At 43.8% G+C, this 25,317-nt stretch overlaps 1 protein-coding gene across 1 annotated transcript in view; it reads left to right on the top strand.

Moving 5' to 3' along the window:
* The window catches only part of LOC126272749 (lachesin-like), a 398,134-nt gene that overhangs the window by 352,564 nt on the left and 20,253 nt on the right, over positions 1-25,317 (top strand). Inside the window, exon 7 of the mRNA XM_049975849.1 lies at positions 1,857-1,991. Coding sequence (XP_049831806.1) covers positions 1,857-1,991 — 135 coding nt within the window. The remainder of the gene's footprint in view (positions 1-1,856; positions 1,992-25,317) is intronic.

Here is a 25,317-nt window from a genome sequence, read left to right on the forward strand (position 1 = left end):
CTGCGGACCACGTGCATACCTTCAAGCTTCATGGCGATGTCGTCTTTCACCAGTATAATTGTTCATGTCTCGGAGACAGAACCGTGCTACACTGTCAATAAAATTCTTCTGGGTTAGAGACAGCATTGTCATTTATAAAATTCCAACGTTTCGGCGTCTGTTGCAAGACGCCTTCCTCAGGGTGTGTTTTATTGACATTGACAACGGCCGCGGAAGCCTACGGTTACATTTCGTGCTACATTGGTTTGAGAAGCTTCATAGTGAACTCACGTTGATTTCTCGTGTGGGAAACAACTAGGCACGCAAATCAGCGGCCCGTTATTTACGCAAATTACGTAACCTACGCGTAGATATCAAATGCCACAGCTCCACAAACCTACCAACCTACAGAATCATTTACGTATTTCGCTCCATATATGGAGTAAGCAGCTATTAAGGAGCTGGCCATCATGTTTTGACTCATCAGTGTATGTTATAGGTGTGGGCAAGCGTTGGGGATTGTTTGCTTGCGGTGGTACATCGTCACTGCGAATGGTGAACATTTGTCAGGTTTTGTGTGCGCATATTTTGTCCCATATTCACAGTATTTATTTTTTCCGTCACGGGATTCAAGCTTGACTTTGCGTTTAGTGGCCGTGTGCTTCGACCATAGATACTAGTAGAATGGCCTTGCTGTGCAGAAGCTATAGGGCTGGTGTGGCTCCAACATAAACCACGTGACTACTGGCAAAACGTGGCGGGATTTCAAATCAGCGGGGTGCCAGCCTATGTTTGTATCGTATTTTCCCCACATTTATCAATTGACTGCCAAACGCTTCCAATAAAAATTACTTTTTTATTTGTGAAAAATTATGCCAGTACTACATTTAACCTGGATTTGTTCACAGTACCATTTATAAAATCTGACAAATACATCGAACGCGACTCTGGTGGGCAGCGGGACGAAATTACTATAAACCATCAATTAAAGTAAAATGTCGTTAAAAGTATTTTAAACAGTAAGAGTGGGCTCGTGTCAAAACTTTAAACATTGAATTCGCCGCGTTCTGAGCTCTGATCACTTATAAAAGAAAATGGGATACGGGAATTACATCAACTATAGGTGCCAAAATTGTCGACTTTAGGAGCAGGTCCATTTTAGAGTATCAATTTTAGGTGCACTTCAAAGTTTCAGTTTCAACTATTTTTACGAAAGTTTAAACTATCAGTTTAAAAAAAATGATATTTTAGATGAAAGTTGTGACTTTAAAGTTTCAGAAAATAATTTTGGAGCCTACATTTATTTAATAGTATTAGAAGGTAGAAAAAAATTCTCTTCATGTGTCGACTATAGGTGCTCTTACCTTATTATAATCTTACTTTTATATATAAATCCTTCAGGGCCTGTATCCAAAGCTGCCTTCGGTTTTCATCTTTAAGGAACCTATGAGTAGGAACGAGAAACAGGTATATTTGCTTCTGTAACCGAATTATCACAGATACTTTCCAAAATGTAATATGAGTCTGACTTTATAGGCATCACTTTTAACTCTTTAATTTACTGATACTCTATTTCAAGTGTAAAAAACATATAAAAGTCACTTCAGCAGATTTCAATAAACGCATCTGCACTATCATAGAAACACTTACACGTGAAATGTAATGCCATTTCCCCCGACAAAAGCGCAACACGGAACAACCATGTTTTGCCAACATTCACGTGACTGCAGCCCAGAGATGCTGGAGCCACGAACATGAGGTCAGGGCCAGTGTGTTGTATTTATGGTGGAAGTGGCCGCGCTAGGCCTTGGCGCGCTGTGGATGTGTTTCCCGCCGGGTGGCCCACCAGCGGCACTTGCGTCACCGCTGTGTTGCAGGTGGCGACCGGGGCCGGCACCATGTCGCACTACTTCAACCTGCACGTGGTGGCGCCGGCCGCCTTCATCCTGGGCAGCGGCGAGTACCACATCGGCGAAGGCAGCACCATCTCGCTCGTCTGCATCATCGAGAACGTAAGTCCGGCCGGCAGCAAGCGCGTTCCGTGCACTCGCAGCGGCCGTAGCATCCTTTACGAGTGCTGTTTCGGACTACACGAAGAGCGCCTGCTAAAAGTAGCAGGCATCTCATTTTTTTCACTGTCTTCTGTAGTAACCATTTGCTAGTTCGATCAAAGAGACGAATTGCACGCTTAATGAAGTGAAGCGTTTCGATAGGTGCAGTAAGTGGATGATACTTCTCCATATCTTGACCTGAAGCCTGTATTTGCAAATAAGTTGATGGACAGTGGCTCACTTTACACCTACGTTCGATACTCCGCAGGCTACCTTGCGGTGTGTGACGGAGGGTACTTTCAGAACCACTCCCACTTCTCGCTATTCCTGTTCCACCTGCGAATGGTTGGTCGGGAGGAACGGGTGCTGCTAACCACGCGCAGGGGCTCGACTCTAAATTTATCTTCATGGTCCCTTCGCGAGATATAGTAAGATCCACATTGGATTTTGCAATTTTAATAGTAAACTACACTGTGATGCAGAATGCCTCTCTTCAGCACCTTCCACTGGAGTTGACTCAGGACATCCGAGATGGCTTCGTCCTAACTAAGTGAATCTGTAACGAACCGTGCTGTTCTTCTTTGCGTTTCCTCTGTTTCCTCTGTTAATCCACTGTTACCAATGATTGTTCTGCAATAGTGTAATCATACAATAATGAGTCTTTGTGGCTATCCATACACAGTATGTTACATTTGTTCATTTTAAGGGTAAATTACCACTCCTTTCACGATGCTTCGATCCTCTGCTGGTCTTTCTATATTTACCGTTACGACTTCTCTGTACACAACAGCGAAAAACCTCATGGAACTTCCCACGTTGTCTACTAGGTCACTTAGATATAATTATTAGCTAAGTATCTCGTGAACAGCTACCACATAGCGGTTGTTACACTCGCAGACATATACTGTGTTTACATGCCGCAACCACATCCTCTCACAACATAACTGTTGGACTCAGAGCGGTCATATCCCACCTACCAATCTCTCTGAATCCACAAGGTGATGCTACGCCCTCGTTGGAGGTGACTTTGGAAGAACTACGAGAGGTTATATTTACCGGTTATACCAACAAAACACCAGGCCCTGACAAGCTCTATCTTGAATTTTACAAACGGTTTTTTCATCTTATGGGCCCAACGTAGTTCGCGATGTACAGAGAACTCCTGAACCCCACTTTCCAAGCATCATCTGAATTCAGTGAGGGAATCTTGATTCTGGTGCCCAAACCCGGCACAGGCCGTCGCCCGCTTGGTTTTCACCCACTGACAGTGCTAAACACTGACTACAAACTGTTGACACACATCCAGTGAGGGGCTAATATCTACGGTAACACCGGCCATTCACACTGATCAAACCTGCCTCGGAGGCAACGCTAATGTGTTTATGGCTTTGAGCACCAATAGAGACGTAGTGGCGCTGATTCAAACGTGCCGTCTGCGAGGTGCTCTTATTGCACTGGATTTTGGCCATATTTTCGATCGCGTCCATCATGGATTCCTGCGTGCAGTTATGGAACATATCGTCATCCGCACGTAGTGACTTCTATTGTGCTTCGTTTGACCCATGAAGCGATCACGAGGATTGTAGTAAATGGCGATCGGCTCTCCCCCGTCCATGTCAACAGGTCCGTGAGACAGGGCTCTCCTCTTTCGGCCATGTTATTCCCCATTGCCCTCGGACTCACTCTTCACGGACTGCGGAGACGCTTTGAAGGACTTAACCTACACTCCGTGACCTTTCGAATTGGTGCGTATGCCCATAATGTGATGTTCTTAGCACGAGATAGTGACAAAATACGAATAGCGCTTTCCTGGCTGCAGCAGCATGGGGAATGGCAGGCAGTGTGATCAACTTACGAAAATCACGCTACGTGGAGATGAGACGAGGCATGCCGGCGCAACTGCATGTATCCCTGACATGGTCCCAAAGCTAAAATGTACAGGGATATAGTTCCATCGATAAATACAACGTTCGGCGGCCTTTGCGTATTGTCTCATGTTCAGTTAGCCTCGTGCTTATTGGACGCCCAGTCTCACCTACATACACCAGTCCACATTCACACTCGATTTCATAAACTCCGGCGGCATGAAGACGGGTACAGATTTCCAGCGTCTTGGCTGCCTGCTGTGACAGCTTTGCGGAAGGACAGCTCGCGCAAAGCAACAGGCGTGCGGTAGGCCACAGCGGAGGATGGTACACAGAGCGCTGACGCGGCCTAGTCGATACTAGGCAGTTAGTAAACAACGCAACGCTGCAGCCTCCGCTAAGTCTCCTATTCGCCGATTTCCACCAATGGCAGGCAGTAAAGGAAACTCCAATGGAAAACGCCTATTTCCGCCAATAACAAGACGCAATGCAAACGCCAATAAAATGAACTACTAGTACCCTTCCTCCTCAGCCTCACATTCAGTCACAACACTCTTCCATAGTATATATGTACCCACACTGCGCTCATTCAGCAGTTAGCAACACACCCTGAGGAAGGCGTCTTGCAACAGACGCCGAAACGTTGGAATTTTATAAATGACAATGCGGTCTCTAACCCAGAAGAATTTTATTGACAACTCTCATAACGTATAGCAAGGAAAAAGCGAAATGGCTCCGAGATACACTTATTACTACATGGTGCTCCAAGACCTGTGCTCCAGGGCCCAATAGCCCGAGCGTCAAGCGGAAGTCCATCGCATTCAGGGCGTGCATTTTATCGATCACGAGACGTCGACTGAAGGGACTTTCGCTACGTGCTCGGTGCTTGGACAACGTCGATGGAGAACGTATTAGCATCCATCATGTGTCCAAGGAACATGAGCGTAATCGCCTATCCTTGATACAGTGCTCCATGATGACGATGGTCGGACTTGACGTCACAATAGGACATTGCTGCTGAGTTTCGGGAGCATTATCGCCTCCTTTTCACTGGGACGCCGATGGACAAACGGATAGGAGACGAAATTTTGCGACAGATACAAACGAAGGTTGATGGTCCGGATGCAAAGACTCTATTGGAACCCTTAACGGAAGATGACATCCAAGAAGGGGGGGGAGGGGGAGAAGGGGGGGGGTCACTCACGAAGGGTGCGGTGCATAAATCCCCTGGGCCAGATGGGTCGTCACTCGAATTTTATCGCGCATTTCCGGATTTAATGATGTCCCAGTTGGTGTTGATGTATAAGGAGTTATTGAGCCCTGACACAGACGTTCCGTCGCAATTCATGGCAGGACTGCGTATCTCTTTTGGTCATCAGTCTACTGACTGGTTTGATGCGGCCCGCCACGAATTCCTTTCCTGTGCTAACCTCTTCGTCTCAGAGTAGCACTTACAACCTACGTCTTCAATTATTTGCTTGACGTATTCCAATCTCTGTCTTCCTCTACAGTTTTTGCCCTCTACAGCTCCCTCTAGTACCATGGAAGTCATTCCCTCATGTCTTAGCAGATGTCCTATCATCCTGTCCCTTCTCCTTATCAGTGTTTTAAACATATTCCTTTCCTCTCCGATTCTGCGTAGAACATCCTCATTCCTTACCTTATCAGTTCACCTAATTTTCAACATTCGTCTATAGCACCACATCTCAAATGCTTCGATTCTCTTCTGTTCCTGTTTTCTCACAGTCCATGTTTCACTACCATACAATGCTGTACTCCAGACGTACATCCTCAGAAATGTCTTCCTCAAATTAAGGCCGGTATTTGATATTAGTAGACTTCTCTTGGCCAGAAATGCCTTTTTTGCCATATCGAGTCTGCTTTTGATGTCCTCCTTGCTCCGTCCGTCATTTGTTATTTTACTGCCTAGGTAGCAGAATTCTCATTAGACTGTTCATTCCGTTCAGCAGATCATTTAATTCTTCTTCACTTTCACTCAGGATAGCAATGTCATCAGCGAATCGTATCATTTATATCCTTTCACCTTGTGTTTTAATTCCACTCTGGAACCTTTCTTTTATTTCCATCATTGCTTCCTCGATGTACAGATTGAAGAGTAGGGGCGAAAGGCTACAGCCTTGTCTTACTCCCTTCTTAATACGAGCGGTCTTGATCGTCCACTCTTATTATTCCCTCTTGGTTGTTGTACATATTGTATATGACCTGTCTCTCCCTATAGCTTACCACTACGTTTTTCAGAATCTTGAACAGCTTCCACCATTTTATATTGTCGAACGCTTTTTCCAGGTCGACAAATCCTATGAACGTGTCTTGATTTTTCTGTAGCCTTGCTTCCATTATTAGCCGTAACGTCAGAATTGCCTCTCTCGTGCCTTTACTTTTCCTAAAGCCAAACTGATCGTCACTTAGCGCATTCTCATTTTTCTTTTCCATTCTTCTGTATATTATTCTTGTAAGCAGCTTCGATGCATGAGCTGTTAAGCTGATTGTGCGATAATTCTCGCACTTGTCAGCTCTTGCCGTCTTCGGAATTGTGTGGATGATGCTTTTCCGAAAGTCAGATGGTATATCGCCAGACTCATATATTCTACACACCAACGTGAATAGTCGTTTTGTTACCACTTCCCCTAATGATTTTAGAAATTATGATGGAATGTTATCTATCCCTTCTGCCTTATTTGACCGTAAGTCCTCCAAAGCTCTTTTAAATTCCGATTCTAATACTGGATCCCCTATCTCTTCTAAATCGACTCCTGTTTCTTCTTCTATCACATCAGACAAATCTTCACCCTCATAGAGGCTTTCAAGGTATTCTTTCCACCTATCTGCTCTCTCCTCAGCATTTAACAGTGGAATTCCCGTTGCACTCTTAAAGTTACCATCGTTGCTTTTAATGTCACCAAAGATTGTTTTCACTTTCCTGTATGCTGAGTCTGTCCTTCCGACAATCATATCTTTTTCGATGTCTTCACATTTTTCCTGCAGTCATTTCGGCTTAGCTTCCCCGCACTTCCTATTTGTTTCATTCCTCAGCGACTTGTATTTCTGTAATCCTGATTTTCCCGGAACATGTTTGTACTTCGTCCTTTCATCAGTCAACTGAAGTATTTCTTCTGTTAGCCATGGTTTCCTCGCAGCTACCTTCTTTTTACCTATGATTTCCTACCCAACTTCTGTGATGGCCCTTGTTAGGGGCGTCCATTCCTCTTCAACTGTGTTGCCTACTGCGCTATTCCTTATTGCTGTATCTATAGCGTTAGAGAACTTCAAACGTATCTCGTCATTCCTTAGAACTTCCGTATCCCACTTCTTAGCTTACTGATTCTTCCTGACTAATGTCTTGAACTTCAGCCTACTCTTCATCACTACTATATTGTGATCTGAGTCTATATCTGCTCCTGGGTACGCCTTACAATCCAGTATCTGATTTCGGAATCTCTGTCTGACCATTTTTGTTGTTGTTATCTTCAGGCTTGAAACTGGTTTGATGCAGTTCTCCATGCTACTCTATCCTGTGCAAGTTTCTTCATCTACCAGTACCTACCGCAACCTACATCCTTCTGAATCTGCTTGGTGTATTCATCTCTTTGTCTTCCTCTACGATTTTTACCCTCCACGCTGTCCGCAAATTCTAAATTGATGGTCCCTTGATGCCTCAGAACATGTCCTACCAACCGATCCCATCTTCTTGTCAAGTTGTGCCACAAACTTCTCTTCTCCCTAATCCTATTCAACACATCCTCATTAGTTATGTGATCTACCCATCTAATCATCAGCAACCTTCTGTAGCACCACATTTCGAAAGCTTCTATTCTCTTCTTGTCCAAACTATTTATTGTCCATGTTTCACTTCCATACATGGCTACACTCCATACAAATACTTTTAGAAAAGACTTCCTGACACTTAAATCTATACTCGGTGTTAACAAATTTCTCTTCTTCAGAAACGCTTTCCTTCCCATTTCCAGTCTACATTTTATATCCTCTCTACTTCGACCATCATCAGTTATTTTGCTCCCCAAATAGAAAAACTCCTTTACTACTTTAAGTGTCTCATTTCCTAATCTAATTCCCTCAGCATCACCCGACTTAATTCGACTACATTCCATTATCCTCGTTTTGCTTTTGTTGATGTTCATCTTATATCCTCCATTCAAGACACTGTCCATTCCATTCACCTGCTCTTCCAAGTCCCTTGCTGTCTCTGACAGAATGACAATGTCATCGGCGAACCTCAAAGTTTTTATTTCTTCTCCATGGATTTTAATACCTACTCCGAATTTTTCTTTTGTTTACTTTACTGCTTGCTCATTATAGAGATTGAATAACATCGGGGAGAGGCTGCAACCCTGTCTTACTCCCTTCCCAACCACTGCTTCCCTTTCATGTCCCTCGACTCTTATAACAGCCATCTGGTTTCTGAACAAATTGTAAATAGCCTTTCGCTCCCTGTATTTTACCCCTGCCACCTTTAGAATTTGAAAGCGAGTATTCCAGTCAACATTGTCAAAAGCTTTCTCTAAGTCTACTAATGGTAGAAACGTAGTTTTGCCTTTTCTTAATCTTTCGTCTAAGATAAGTCGTAAGGTCAGTATTGCCTCACGTTTTCCAGTATTTCTACGGAATCCGAACTGATCTTCCCAGAGGTCGGCTTCTACTAGTTTTTCCATTCGTCTGTAAAGAATTGGCGTCAGTATTTTGGAGTTGTGACTTATTAAACTGATTGTTCGGTAATTTTCACATCTGTCAACATCTGCTTTCTTTGGGATTGGAGTTATTATATTCTTCTTGAAGTTTGAGGGTATTTCGCCTGTTTCATACATCTTGCTCACCAGATGGTAGAGTTTTGTCAGGACTGGCTCTCCCAACGCCGTCAGTAGTTCCAATGGAATATTGTCTACGCCGGGGGCCTTGTTTCGACTCAGGTCTTTCAGTGCTCTGTCAAACTCTTCACGCATTATCGTATCTCCCATTTCATCTTCATCTACATTTCCATTTCCATAATATTGTCGTCAAGTACATCGCCCTTGTATAGACCCTCTATATACTACTTCCACCTTTCCCTTCTTTGCTTAGAACTGGGTTTCCATCTGAGATCTTGATGTTCATACAAGTGGTTCTCTTTTCTCCAAAGGTGTCTTTAATTTTTCTGTAGGCAGTATCTATCTTACCCCTAGTGAGATAAGCCTCTACATCCTTACATTTTTCCTCTAGCCATCCCTGCTTAGCCATTTTGCACTTCCTGTTCATCTCATTTTTGAAACGTTTGTATTCCTTTGTGCCTGCTTCATTTACTGCATTTTTATATTTTCTCCTTTCATCAATTAAATTCAATATTTCTTCTGTTACCCAAGGATTTCTACTAGCCCTCGTCTTTTTACCCACTTGATCCTCTGCTGCCTTCTCTACTTCATCCCTCAAAGCTACCCATTCATCTTCTATTGTATTTCTTTCCCCCATTCCTGTCAATTGTTCCCTTATGCTCTCCCTGAAACTCTGTACAACCTCTGGTTCTTTCAGTTTATCCAGGTCCCATCTCCTTAAATTCCCACTTTTTTGCAGTTTCTTCTGTTTTAATCTACATGACATAACCAATAGGTTGTGGTGAGAGTCCACATCTGCCCCTGGAAATGTCTTACAATTTAAAACCTGGTTTCTAAATCGCTGTCTTACCATTATATATTCTGTCTGATACCTTTTAGTATCTCCAGGGTTATTCCATGTATACAACCTTCTTTCAATTTTTCTTAAACCAAGTGTTAGCTATGATTAAGTTGTGCTCTGTGCAGAATTCTACCAGGCGGGTTCCACTTTCATTTCTTAGCCCCAATCCATATTCACGTACTACGTTTCCTTCTCTCCCTCTTCCTGCACTCGAATTCCAGTCACCCATGACTATTAAATTTTCGTCTCCCTTCACTATCTGAATAATTTATTTTATTTGATCATACATTTCTTCAATTTCTTCATCATCTGCAGAGCTAGTTGGCATATAAATTTGTACTACTGTAGTAGGTGTGGGCTTCGTATCTGTCTTGGCCACAATAATGCGTTCACTATGCTGTTTGTAATAGCTTACCCGGATTCCTATTTTCCTATTCATTATTAAACCTATTCCTGCATTACCCGTATTTGATTTTGTGTTTATAACCCTGTAGTCACCTGACCAGAAGTCTTGTTCCTTTTGCCACCGCACTTCACTAATTCCCACTATATCTAACTTCAACCTCTCCATTTCCTTTTTTTAAATTTTCCAACCTACCTGCCCGATTAAGGGATCTGACATTCCACGCTCCGATCCGTAGAACGCCAGTTTTCATTCTCCTGATAACGACATCCTCTTGAGTAGTCCCCGCCCGGAGATCCGAATGGGGGACTATTTTACCTCCGGAATATTTTACCCAAGAGGACGCCATCATCATTTAATCAAACAATAAAGCTGCATGCCCTTGGCACAAATTACGGCCGTAGCTTCCCCTTGCTTTCAGCCGTTCGCAGTACCAACACAGCAAGGCCGTTTTGGTTAATGTTACAAGGCCAGATCAGTCAATCATCCAAACTGTTGCCCTTGCAACTACTGAAAAGGCTGCTGCCCCTCTTCAGGAACCACACGTTTGTCTGGCCTCTCAATAGATACCCCTTCGTTGTGGTTGCACCTACGGTACGGCTATCTGTATCGCTGAGGCACGCAAGCCTCTCCACCAACGGCAAGGTCCATGGTTCATGGGGGGGAGGTAACATTATTCTGCATTTTAATGATTTTCAACGATAAAGATTCATTATTACAGGCGTTTCTGCACGAAAACGTAGTGACCTATTTTTGTTCTGTTGTAGTTGAAAGTATAAGCAATAGTATAGACGAGTGGGGAGCTGTTACTATACAGGACGAATTACCTAAAACTTGCGCCGCTAATGTTGTGGAAATAGAAAGTGTTACTGATTAGCAATTTTCACAGAATGGGTTGTTTCTCAGAAATAGTAGGGAGATGGCGGCACAAGAACAATTTTGATATCAAATTGATACGCAATTTTATTACATTGATCGATTAATTACCCCTAACCCGTCCTCCTCCTCCACCCTCAGATGACATCCTGTGATTACCTCAGCGGCACCCCTCCCCACCCTTTCCCCTCCACAACCAAGCCTATTGGCGGGAATTTTGAATCTCGGTGGGAGTTTCTTTGTCTCAGGTCTGTGCTGACATCGCACCCCACCTCCCTCCCCGGAAACTGGTGGGAGATTAAAAATGGCGGTGCTCTTTCTGGTATCTGAAACCCTATCCTTCTGATTCAAATGGTTGAAATGGTTCTCAGCACTAAGAGATTGAACATCTGAGGTCATCAGTACCCTAAAAGAACTATTAAAACCTACCCGACCTAAGGACATCACACACATCCAGGCTCGAGGCAGGATTCGAACCTGCGACCGTAGCGGTCTCGCGGTTCCAGACGGAAGCACCTAGAACCACTCGGCCCTATCCTTCTGAATGGAAGGCCCACGTGCACCTCCCAACATGTGGAAACTGTTCAGATGCAGTAGAGTAAGGTAAGGTTAGTGAACTTTATTTATTTTGGTTGGGAAACTGAAGTAAAGAACGGTCCTAAATACGAAATTATCATAAACGTCGGCCCTAATTACACAACTATATGCGTAGTGCAATCACAAGGAGTGCCTGAAATCGCAATAAAGCTAAAAAATTGACGATCCCGTACAACTCGCGTCATCCTGCTGGGAACAAATTTCACAATACGACTCGAAACTAGTGGAAGACGTACTCAATCTGACCCCTCACATTCCAGCTGGCAGGAAACGTGAAGGAGTGAAAGGTACTATCCTCAATTACGGCGGGAATTATGTTCTACTGACGAGATGTTGGTGTTGGGCAGAGAAGAGTTTAATAGATGCATGACCTGTAAGTATGCAGCTGAGGACTGCGTGTAATGCTGTTTGACTTGAGAGTTCGCTACAAAGCCTCCTGCAGCATTGCTCGACATTCACACTGCAACCAGGAACTCCAAAAGCCAAGGATACTCGTATAACTGATGTAAAATGCTTCACTGTTTTAATTACACATCGAAACTGTCGTAAACTGTACCAGCACTCTTAAACAACGGATCATAATGTAACACATGTACTGAGGATTAGAAAAAAACATCCTAATAACACAACTAGAGCAAAATACGACACCAGAAGATTGCATCAGGAGAGATTGGCGGCAGTTGCAGCTGTGTCCTCCTGGTCGGACAACCACAAACGCCATCCGTGGTGGTCTCGCGGTTCTAGGCGCCCAGTCCGGAACCGTGCGACTGCTACGGTCGCAGGTTCGAATCCTGCCTCGGGCATGGATGTGTGTGATGTCCTTAGGTTAGTTAGGTTTAAGTAGTTCTAAGTTCTAGGGGACTGATGACCACAGCAGTTGAGTCCCATAGTGCTCAGAGCCATTTGAACCATTTGAACAACCACAAACTATCTTAGTGCCAGTCTTACCCTCCCCCGCCCGCTCTACCACCCGTCATCTCTCCCTCTCCTCACAGCAGTTAGGGATACAGGCCTGCTCTATCTTGTCACTGATTGTCCACAAAGATATTCTTCCGGTATCACTGACATACTGTCTCCAGTCTGCGGCAATCAGTCACAGATAGACAAAAGACAAGAACAGGACGCTTCATGCAAAGTGTTACATGTATTTCTCGGGAAGACTGCACCTCCTGGAGCAACAACGAAATTCACAAGAAGTCTCCGAATCGCTTTCCCAAAAAGCCGCTCCTTATATCCCATGACAGAGGGTAGGCCTGAGTTAGCGTGAGAATGTGGATCCACCCCTTGCCATACCCGGAACGGTGTCTAGATATTGATCAACAATTCGCTACCTCCCGGACTGGGTTCGAAGGTGGATCTACCACCCATTGTATCTGGAACGGTGACTAGAGTGAGATCCGCAGTGTTGGACGGAGTGGCCGAGCGGTTCTAGGCGCTTCAGTCCGGAGCCACGCGACCGCTATCGTCGCAGGTTCGAATCCTGCATCGGGCATGGATGTTTGTGATGTCGTTAGGTTAGTTAGGTTTAAGTAGTTCTATGTTCTAGGGGACTGATGACCTCAGAAGTTAAGTCCCATAGTGCTCAGAGCCATTTGAACCATTTGAACCATTTGAATTAGAAGGATAGGGTTTCAGATACCAGAAAGAGGACCGCCGTTTTTAATCTCCCACCAGTTTCCGGGAGGGAGGTGGGGTGCGATGTCAGCACAGCCCTGAGACCAAAGAAACTCCCACCGAAATTCGAAATTCCCGCCAATAGGGTTCGTTGTGGAGGGGAAAGGGTGGGGAGGGGTGGGAACCCACGTGCCAGCTGAGGTAATCACAGGATGTCATCTGAGGGTGGGGGTGGAGGAGGGGTTAGGGGTAATTAATTGATCAATGTAATAAAATTGCGTATCAATTTGATATCAAAATTGTTCTTGTGCCGCCACCTCCCTACTATTTCTGACAACCAATTCATTCTGTGAAAATTGCATATCAGTAACACTTTCTATTTCCACAACATTAGCGGTGCAAGTTTTAGGTAATTCGCCCTGTATAGTAAACAGCTCCCCACTCGTCCATTTGAACCAAGATCCGCAGTGTGGTGCATCTGGTCGTTAGTGTCTAGGTACATTTGAATACATTTCTGTACTATACCATCCGACAAATGTGCTATCTTGTACATAACAATAATACTCACGAAACATTGCCTCCATCCTTCCTACGGACATCTAGCACTAGTGGAACCTGGATGATCATGCGCCGTCATTGTGCATCTTTAGAGTATAAAACGAGGTGTGATAGGCGCAGCAGGATGCCTTGGTTAGTTGTTATTGCTGGAGAATCTAGACGATATTGTTATGAAATATAGGTAATACAACTTGCATAGGAGATGATGCTCTTTTTAGCAGGATGAATTGAAATATGTTTTCATCCCCTACAGAATTGTTTCACGAAGAGTTTTTCGTTATTTACGGGGCTGTAGCATCGTCAAAACTAACGTATAAGCGGTTCAAAACGAGACTTCACGATTGGTAACATTCATGCACAGTCTCTATAGGTATGTATGTAGAGCTGTCAGCGTTGGACGGCTGCGTTTCAACTCGATAAATGTGCGTCTATAAATTATGTTTCCTGGGATGTGCACTGTGTAACTAGCGAGAAGGGAAAGTTTCACGTTCTAGGATGCTAAGTGTAGTCGACACATTGTCAACTAAGGGACCCTCCGCGACACACCGTCAGGTGGCTTGCGGAGTATGGATGTAGATGTAGATGTAAGGGATAACGTATTAATATGATGAAAAATACCGAAATCTACAGTTTGTAGACGTCCTTACATGGCTGTTGGGGCACATCAGAGTCGGAAGGTATAAATAAAAGTAGCGAAGCTCATGTGGTAAGCAATGGGAGCATACACTTATGGGGAAAAAATTTCCGTGTAACCCTGCTGCAGCGTGTACGTCAGATGAATGTGTAGAACTGTGCCAGACTTTTAGTGTCGTTCAAATGGCTCTGAGCACTGTGCGACTTAACTTCTGAGGTCATCAGTCGCCTAGAACATAGAACTAATTAAACATAATTAACCAAAGGACATCACAAACATCCGTACCCGAGGCAGGATTCGAACCTGCGACCGTAGCTGTCGCCCCGTTCCAGACTGCAGCGCCTAGAACCGCACGGCCACTCAAGTGCCTCCCTACATGACTCTCAATACAACCTCCCTCATGCGTCGTAGCACTACACAGATTTGTTTTAAAACACGTGTTTCCAATTTGCACCGCCCGTTCAGCCTCGTCTATACAAATAGCGTGGTGAGTGTTAGTAACTTTTGATGATCTACATATCCAAAATTCTTGCACGTACATCATCGAGAACAGGTGAATTCTTAGGATTTTTGGTAAGCTGGTGTGTAGCACACCCAAATACTATTGTATAAAATCAAACAACGCATGGGTATGCCGGCTATGTGACCATACACATACTGAAAACTATTAAAAAAACATGGAGAATGACATAAAATCGGTAAAAACAGAGGAAAATGTGATACAATTACAGCAAATTAATGGGAAATATGTAAAATTGAGATAAATACGACGAGCCTCTGACTAGCAATTCATTCTGTGAAAACTTCACGTCAATAGCTCTTTCCATTTCACCCTGTGTAACTGCTTGGAAACATTCCTAGAATCTCAACTGTAGACGCTGAATTTGTAATTCTTATTAAAGACTACGTTCTCTCGTTTTAGAGTCACACAACACTGTTGCAAGACAGGATAGGATACAATTGATATCTGAAACATAACTATATGCTCTTGTTATTCCCCATTTACAAAATATTTATAATGTATCAAAAGCAGGTCAAGGTATTTATCTACGTCTACATCTACATCTACATGTACACAGATAGTCCTCAAGCCACCGTGCGGTGCGTGGCAGAGGTACCATGTACCACTACTAATCATCCACTCCCCTGCTCAATTCCCAAATAGAGGGACAGAAAATCGACTGCCGAAATGCCTCCGTATGAGCCCTGATATCTCGTATCTCATCTTAGTAGTCCTTCAGCGCTGTTTATGTTGGCGGCAGTAGAATCGTTCGGCAGTCAGCTTTAAATTCCGGTTCTCTAAATTTTCTCAATAGTGTTCCTCGAAAATAACGTCGTATTCCCTCCTGGGTTTCCCACTTGAGTTCCGGAAACATCTCCATAACAGCTACACGTTGTTCGCATCTACGGCGACATATCTAGCGGCCCGCGTCTGAGTTGCTTCGATGCGTTCCTTCAATCCGACTTGGTATGGATTCAAATAACTAGAGCAGTACGCAAGAACAAGTCGCACCTGCGTCGTATGCGGTCTCCTTTAATGTTAACGCAACACTTCCCCAAAATTCTCCAAACAAACCCACGTCCACCATTCGCCTTCCCTACCACAGTTCGCATACTTTCGTTTCGTTTCATATCGCTTTGCAACTTTAAGACTAGATATTTAAACGACTTCGCTGTGTCAAGCAGGACACTACTAATACTGTATCTGAACAGCTAACTGCTGTTCATAACACCAAGTACAAATTCTGTCTAAGTTGTATCTTTCTACAGTAGGAATTACGGAAGTGACCGATTCCACCCGTCTGCTTTGACCCATGACGTCATCAATATAGCGGAAATGGCTATAGCCAACGATTTCACTACATGCTCAAGACAACAAACACGAAAATACGTATAAATAAGGCAATAACATCGCCCTCACAAAATACAATCAAACTAACGGGACAACCGCGGGAAACTGGGGGTTTTAGGGAGGGGACAAGCAAAATATAACAGTAAAAGAACACACCACGATATCGAAATGCACAAAATGGCGAACAAAAAAAAATTACTATAATCTGCAGTAATAGTCAGCCACAGCTGACGATACCATAACACTAACACCTACAGCAAAAACTACGGAAATTGGAAACAGACATTTCCCTTGACCACAGCTGACGATATCAAAACACCAATACCTACACATATAAGTACGAAAATTACAGTCGGTCATTTCCCTTGACCAATATAGGTCAACCATAACTATTGATACGAAAAAACCAACACCTACAACTACAATAAACAAAACCAAAACCACAACTCTCTCTCTGTCTCTGTCTCTCTCTCTCTCCCTCTCTGTCTCTCTCTCTGTCTCTCTCTCTCTGACACACACACACACACACACTCACGCACACGCACGCACGCACACACGCACGCACACACACACACACACACACACACACACACACACACACACACACACACACACACACACACACAGAGGGCGCCATCAAACACAAGAAGACGATATCTACAAACACAACCAACACATAAACTCCGCGCCTTGATGACGTCACACACCATAACACCATAACGCCATGGGTCAAAGCAGACGGTTGGAATCGAACGCTTCCATTGAACCCTACAGTCACTCAACTTCAAGACCTTCCCATACATCATAGGATCATCAGCAAACAATTGAAGATTGCTGGCCACTCTGTACACCGAACCATTTATGTACATGGAGAATAACAGTGGTCCTATCACACTTCCCTGACGATACCCTTCCCTGACGAACACTCGCCACTGAGGACAAGAAACTGGGTTCTATTAGTTAAGAAGCCTTCGAGCCACTCATATATCTGTGAACTTTCGTCGCTTGACCAAGGGTCTTCCCTTTTTTTGTTCAGGGTACACTAGATAAATTTAAACTAACGTTGCTGAGTTGCTAATATAGCCTTTTTATTACTTTACTTCTTACAATATTTTCCACAGTTGGTACAGAAATGAACTCTCGAATCCGGCTGATGCATGTACCAATTCGAATTAAGGTACCTAGGGCGGGCTTTGAAATGGAAAATGTGATGAGTGGCCCTCAACTACGTACCCTCTGATTCAGTGTTGAAATATTAAAAGTTTTGGCTGGTTTCGTTGTCTAGGGGCTGGGATAAGTAGTTGCCGCATTACAATCCAAATACTGCTGAGTGTACAGTTCTTGTTGTTGTTGTTGTTGTTGTGGTCTTCAGTCCTGAGACTGGTTTGATGCAGCTCTCCATGCTACTCTATCCTGTGCAAGCTTCTTCATCTCCCAGTACCTACTGCAACCTACATCCTTCTGTATCTGTTTAGTGTATTCATCTCTTGGTCTCCCTCTACGATTTTTATCCTCTACGCTGCCCTCCAATACTAAATTGGTCATCCCTTGATGCCTCAGAACATGTACTACCCTTCTTCCGGTCAAGTTGTGCCACAATCTTCTCTTCTCCCCAATCCTATTCAATATTTCCTCATTAGTTATGTGATCTACCCATCTAATCTTCAGCATTCTTCTGTAGCACCACATTTCGAAAGCTTCTATTCTCTTCTTGTCCAAACTATTTATCGTCCATGTTTCATTTCCATACATGGCTACACTCCATACAAATACTTTCAGAAATAACTTCCTGACACTTAAATCTATACTCGATGTAAACAAATTTCTCTTCTTCAGAAACGCTTCTCTTGCCATTGCCAGTCTACATTTTACATCCTCTCTACTTCGACCATCATCAGTTATTATGCTCCCCAAATAGCAAAACTCCTTTACTACTTTAAGTGTCTCATTTCCTAATCTAATTCCGTCAGCATCACCCGACTTAATTCGACTACATTTTATTATCCTCGTTTTGCTTTTGTTGATGTTCATCTTATATCCTCCTTTCAAGACACTATCCATTCCGTTCAAATTCTCTTCCAAGTCCTTTGCTGTCTCTGGATGAATTACAATGTCATCGTCAAATATGTGAATCTTAATGTGACAGACAATGTTATTAACGTGAGAGAGTGTCGTGCCTCCTCTCGGTGTGTACAGATTCTTGACTATCCTGCGGGCACCCAGATTCGTCACTCAGAGAGCTTCTGTGGTATCACATGGGAAGACGTGTACTTTCAAACCAGCCTGCAGCCACGAATGGACCTCGCACATGTTTCAGGCGTGGTAAACTACTCCAGAATGAATCTGGAGAATGATTTCAGGCCGCAACGAATACAAGATCGTATTAAGGCTCTTCAGATCATGTCTCAAACTAATACTAAATTAGACAAGCATTTCGAAGGGAACGAATGTTTAATTATGTACTAATTGTTATGTGACGAATGGCTGGATGAAATTTTACAGGCGGTCACTGCATGGGACATATCTGCAACTTAAAAGTTATTTGTTATAGTTAAAACAAACATAATACACGTTTTGACAGTGACCGTCAAACAGTCGTGCTGTTCCAGGGAAAGGCAAGACTAAGCGAAAACAACTTCAAGCACACCAAACGGCGCTTGACTAAGTAAGGCCGTCAAAAAATTTTCGGAAGTCAGAAGAAGCAAAAAACGTGCCTGTGGGAATGATACCAGCGAATCAGTCCTCAAGTGAAGGCTCGCTGCATGGAAATATTATTACCCGACGAAATTAGACACCGATTGAGAATCCTATAAAATTAAACTGGCTCAAACTCCTACAGTGGTCGTAACTGACAGACTAAATACGAAAAGATTGACGAAAACTTTATGAGAAATGAAGCAAGACGGTATAACAGAACCTTTAAAAGGAAACTCGCATGTGATAAGCGGACTTCGGCATTCTTCCTGCAAGAGGACGGTGCAGTGGCGACTTTCAGTGAAAGTAATTGTAAAGTCCTAGCAGATTACTTTGAGAAACTACTGAAATCTGATAAACCCAAAAGGCCAAGCAAGACAACGAAATCATTGTCTGGTGCCCAGAGTCCAGACAACCCGACAAAGACGAAACCAAACGCCTCGTTGCCCATCTGAAGAACAAGGAAAAGCCTGGAGAAGACTGAAGAAGCAGAACTCTGGACTTAGGCCACGAAGGAATCAATAGAAATCTTTAAGATCAAAGGATAAATAATCGAGGAAACGCGACCCGAAAGCTGGAAAACAACCTAATCCATCCCTGACATAAGAAAGGCAACGTGAGAAAACACCAAAACATGCAAAAAAACATCGCTACTACAACAAACGTACAAAACGCTCTTACATGCCATCCTGGAGCATTTATAAATATGTGACCATAAATAGGGGAATACCAAGTAAGATTGAGGAAAAGGCTTACAACAGCTCACAACCAACATATAGTGTCCATACTAAGAATAAGAAAAATCTACATAAAGACCTGAAATCACTTACCTTGGTCCAAAAAGGGGTACAATATTCAAAAACACACATTTTCAATAACTTGCCAGCAACCATCAAAAACGTGGCTTCACATAATACACAGTTTAAACAGAGTTTGAATGACTTTTTGTTTGGCAATTCCTACGCTGTTTATGATTATCGTAACAGGAACTGTTATACCAGCTTAAGTAAAAATGTCTGTTAGGTTTAGGTTTCGACAGCACTTGATCACAACAGTCAAGATTAGGTATTTTGTATATAATAAACTTATTAAAATTGCACAACTATGCTTCACTCTGACTGTGTATTAATTCCGTAAATGTTGGCAGTTCCAGTTCACTCTAATGTATTCACCGATTTTGACAATCTCCTGGAAATGATCAGGGTAGTGAGTATTATATTCAAATGATTTACATTTTTATGTTATACTCTCTTATTTTTGGGTCTGTGGAATGAGAACTGAACCTGATATAATCTAATCTAACAAAAATGGAAATGGGCGTATGGCATCGTTGGCCCGGGGGCCCCATCCTGGGAAGTTAGGCCGCTAAGTGCAAGTCTTACGTCATTCCATGGGAGGCGAACACGTTACCACCCAGTTGAGCAGGTGGACATCTTATCTAAAAGATCCATAGCCTTAAAAGCATCATCAGATATTATACTCAAAGGTCTAAGAAGTGTGTGTCAGTCTTTGTCGCCTTAAAGAAAGAGTGCGATTCAGTAAGCAAGATTCCTGTTAAAGATCTATAATGAATTCCGCGTCGATCTTTAATTTCTAGCAGAAATTGCAGCCACCGCGACGTATATAGATTGCAAGGCAATGTTCCTATGATGACTCTTTGTCTCTTTGGAGATCAAAGTAAGAGTCAGGCTAGGTGATGGTCTTTCTCCGGTGTTCTTGAACGGGCTATAGCCCGATAAAAATCGGAACTTTATTCAAGTGAAACATGGTCTAGTCTTTAGCTTTCGCCGGTGATTTTGCCATTCCGTCAAACAACGTTTGAAAGAGCTAGGATTCAATTCGAGATGTAATTTTATCCAAGTGAATCATGGCAGACTGTTTAGCTACTGCCAGTGATATTGCCATTCCGTTAAACAACTTTCAAACTGCTAGGATTGAGATGTTAAACGAAACCGGCAACGAAAGTGGCTCCGTGTACCATTTGAGAAAGCAAAAGGAATGACTAATATCTAACAACCTCGAAAAACTCCGCATAAAATCCCTCTCTCTCCCCCCCCCCCCCCCCCCCCCCCCCCCCCCCGCCCTCCTCACCCTCAGACGGAGTGACGTGGTCTAAAGAAAGCTTAGGACTCGTAAAAATCAAAATCTTAAAACGCATGTGGCAGGCATCTCTCCCATAAGAAGACAGTGGCCAGCGGGCTAGAGCAAGACCAGCGAGCAAAAAGCAAACGCGGCGCCCCTTGGATGGAGGAGCGTAATCAAGCCCACGTAGAAGAATGGAGTATATCTGAGGTTAAAACAAAAATAAAAGGCAAAAGTCTCTGCTACATGTTGAAAGACTTTGTCATGAGTCATGACACAACCACAGTATTTAGTTTTCCAGCGATCCAGGAAACATCGATTTTATTATAATTCCTTTCAGTCAATGATGAACGTCTACAGACCTTACAGTATGCATACAGAGGTAGCTTGATGTACAGATATATCCATATTACAGCACATAGAATCAGAAACCAATTTAAACACCATGGAAACATTTCCACATCTTAGTACATGCATCATACATATCGTGTCGCTGAGATTGTGTAACCATAATGATTTGCCACACAGACTTCGTCACAAGATTTGAAAATTTTGTTATAATAAGGACCAGTGCGACGGAAATATTGACACTGCCAGCAGAAAAGTTAGACTTGCAGGCGCCAACTGGTGAAGTGAGCTTTTTGTACTGTCCAGAAGCTGTTGAACGCTGCCAAAGTGATGTGTTTAAACCAACAACACAATGGAGAAAATGTTTCCACCGCTGGTTTGAGGGCATGGAGATGGGGATATATTGCAAAGACAGTTAGTCTCAGGAATAATGAAAATATTTGTAACAAATTGTGTTTGTTTAATTGATTTTTATAAAATCTTAAAACGCCGCTATTGTGTTAGCCTTTTAATTTCACTTTGACCGAAATACAAAATAAATATGTGAGTACTAATATATGAGGAAACAGTGCTCAGCTTACAGTCTGCTGTAAATTCCTGTCGTTTCATCGACTGTTCCGCACAACTTAAACAGCAGTTTAAGAGCGAACCTCTGATAGCTGTGAGTGTTAACCATAAATTGGACTCCACTTACCGTAATAAAATTGGAACAAAATATGTTTTGAGTGAAAGCTGTTTATATGTTTGTTAGAGATGAGTCCACCCCAGAACTTCCCAATGGTTGTCCAACACAGAGTCTTTTGTTATCACAACCTGTATTACCCTGCGACCCATTGGTGCGTAATTGTAAGATAGAGTCTGCCGCATTTCACAGGCGGTGAATTTTGCCCGCATAGCAAACGACGTTTTACATTCAGCTCAGTATCGCTGTGACTTCTGTTTCGTGAATTTCTACGATTCTTGCACTCTCCGACATTTGCTGCAGCTGGCGGGTTTCATAATGAGCTGTCGTGTCTTGTAGTTCGTGTGTGACAAGTTTATGCGTACACCAGAGATAAGAGAGAGACACCTCCAACTGTCCACGAGAGAAATAAATGGCTACTGGGTTGCTGTAGGAACTTTATGTAGGAAACTGTATGGGTGAAATAGGAAACGACTAACTGCTAGAAACTGTTGGATTACATAGAATAAAACTAGTACCACCTAAACAGCATGTCGTTAGTACTTCCACCTGTGTGACACTCTGTTGTGGATTCTCCTACAGAGGTCTACCAGCAGAGGTGGGATATTCGCGGAAATTAAAGTGACCTTCACGACTCACTTCCGTTCACTGGAACACAATTTCCATGAACCTGTTGGAATTTTTCGAGTCACACAACCGTGTGATTGGTCTATGGTTAGTCAGTGGTGCGGTGCACGTTTTAGAATAATGGGCCTCAACTTTCTGCATACATAAATATGTAGGAGATTTCAGAGTATTCCTGGTAGCGACACCTCGTTACTACTTAAGCAAACGGACCACCGAAATTCCGGACTGACTCTTTTGTATTTTTTCCGTTCCTGTATTCGTATTTCGTCAGCACTGTATACTACGCTTGAGATTGATTTTTTGTGGCAAATGAGAAAGAATGAGACAGAGCAATGTAAGCGTTTTATGTATTTCAACTCATAAATTTATTTGAAGGATGGTGATAGTAACAATATTTGTCGCCCTAAACAAACGAAACAAAATGCCATGCTTCTCCAGTTCTGAAGTGTTCGCGTCTTTGTACTGCAGTCGTGACGAGATTTGACGATTTTATCAAAGAGGCAGGCAGGCGACTCGACGAGAGACACGGTTCTTGAGTTCGCTGGAACACAAAGAGCGCCGGCCGGCAGGAACAAGCGAGCAATTAAGCGAGCAGCGGCGCCGCCGTCTGTCCGCCTCCCTAGTTAGCCGCTTTGTTCTCGAATAATTCGAGGCGAGCGGCTGCAAAGGACTCGACACGCCTCTGGATACTCCTTAGCTCTGGATAATCAGGCGGTCTCGTTGTTCCAGTTTTAGCTGCGAGAGTCTGCGGGAAGCAGAAGGAGCAGTGGCTGCGACACAGCGTCTGATTCTGCGAGCTACGTGGAGGCACGGCGCGACACCAGGAGCGGGAAGGTCTCAGATAACGAGGACACCAAGCGAACTGCGTCTCGCGATGTCACTGCGTCTCCAACAGTACAAAGAGCAACAGAATTAAATGCTCACTTTTTCTAAACCCTGTAACTGTCTATTGCTGTTAAGCTGAAACTTGGCTCAAAGGTAAGCACAACCTTCCTCCCTAGCGGCGATATGGCTTGACGCCCTCCGATGTCACTCTTTGCTTCGACAATGCTTCTAACTGCAGTGTGTCAATGCATGCGAAAAAAAAGCCACAACTCAGAAGTTCATACGACGTTAAGGTCGGTTAATGATGTAACATTTCACCAAATGTCACCAAAATTCTACACAATGATAGCAAGGTCATCACAGCCTTTTCACCAACCTTTCAAACCTTCTTTTAACACCTTCGCAATGGATGTTAGAACCGCGACGAGGTTGTCGTTTGAGTGCCCGAGGAAAACATTTCACACAGGCCACCGCTCAGTGTCGGTACTAAAAATCCTCAGAGGGTGGCATAAAGGGCGTCAATGGAACTACCCCTTTCGCTGGGGCGTTGATCCACACACATTTCGTGGTCGGAAACGACTGTTCGCAGTTGATTGAGTTACAGTAAGACATTCTTGACAAATTTTGCTGGGACCGTTGGACATTTCCGTCCTTCTCTAACGACATTTTTGTGGCTGTGTGTCCCTTAAACGTGATCTGACCCCTTTGGAGCGCACCACGACAGCAATTTTTGCTTCAGTGTAGAGGACCGACTAGAGACTGTTCAAAACCACTGCACGATATCGAAAGCAGTAATGGAGTCGTAGGCGTTTTCATCTCCTCTATTTCACCTCCTCCTGTGGCGTGATCACAGGGGGTGCGACGTTAACACATCCATGAATAAATAGCAAAGGGTCCCCTCTAAGATCCGTCCCAATTCGGCAAAACCCTCTAGGTCATCGACCCACCTTTATTGAGAATTTCAGAAATTATCGTGTACAGAAATAATTTGTAAAATAGTCCGAGGCGCCTGCAGGCAAGTAACAGAGTTTTCACGAGTGTCAAAGAGATGCCTACCTGTAGGCGCCTGGGAATATTTTACAGGTTATTTCTGTACACTATCTTTTTTAAAATTCTCAATGAAGGTGGACGGATGCCCTCAAGGGTTTTGCAACTTACTGGTCTTAGAGGAACCTATTTCCGTTTTATTCACGTGTGTCGTGATGTCGCACCACTCCGCTTCACTCCCCCCCCCCCCCAACCCCCCCTTTATCGCACCATAGGAGGGCGGGAAATGGGAGGGATGAGTTTTAGAGGGACCCTTTGTTATTTTATTCACGTGTGAGTCAGTGTCGGACCACTCTCCTTCCCTCCTCCCTTTATCACATCGTAGGACGACACGAAATGGGAGGGATGAAAATGTATAATAGCCCTTCTCTGCTCTGAATCACGCTCAAATTTCGTCGAAAAATTCTGACCGGTCCCTAGCGGTTACAATCTGTACAAGAGATCAAAAATCGTAGTCGCGCTGAGCTTCGAAAGGTTCACGTTTAATGGAGATCCAGACCCAAAATGTCTTTAGAGACAGGCGGAAACATCTGATGGTGTCAGCAGTCTCGAAGATTCTCAAGGAAGCCATCCTGCTGATCACTGCACTGCGAACCGTCGTTTTCGACCACGAAATGTGTGGGAATCAAGCTCACGGAGAATGGGGTGGTTTCATTTGCACCCTTTAACCCTCCTCCTGGTGACTTTTCGTGCCAAGCGGTCGTGCTGAGCTGTCCTGTGTCACGAATGTTCCCCACGGCAGCTCATAAGAAAACCGCGTGGTTTGAACGCCGGGCGGTTCCTAACAAACGTCACAAAGGCGTCAAAAGAGGTGGTGAGACATGTGTAAGAGGGGCTGCGCCGACCACGCCACCGTGTCCCACGCCCACGGTGTCGTTGGACAGAGCGGTGGTAAAGT

The sequence above is a fragment of the Schistocerca gregaria genome, chromosome 5, assembly GCF_023897955.1.
Source record: "Schistocerca gregaria isolate iqSchGreg1 chromosome 5, iqSchGreg1.2, whole genome shotgun sequence".
NCBI classification, from domain to species: Eukaryota; Metazoa; Arthropoda; class Insecta; order Orthoptera; family Acrididae; genus Schistocerca; species Schistocerca gregaria.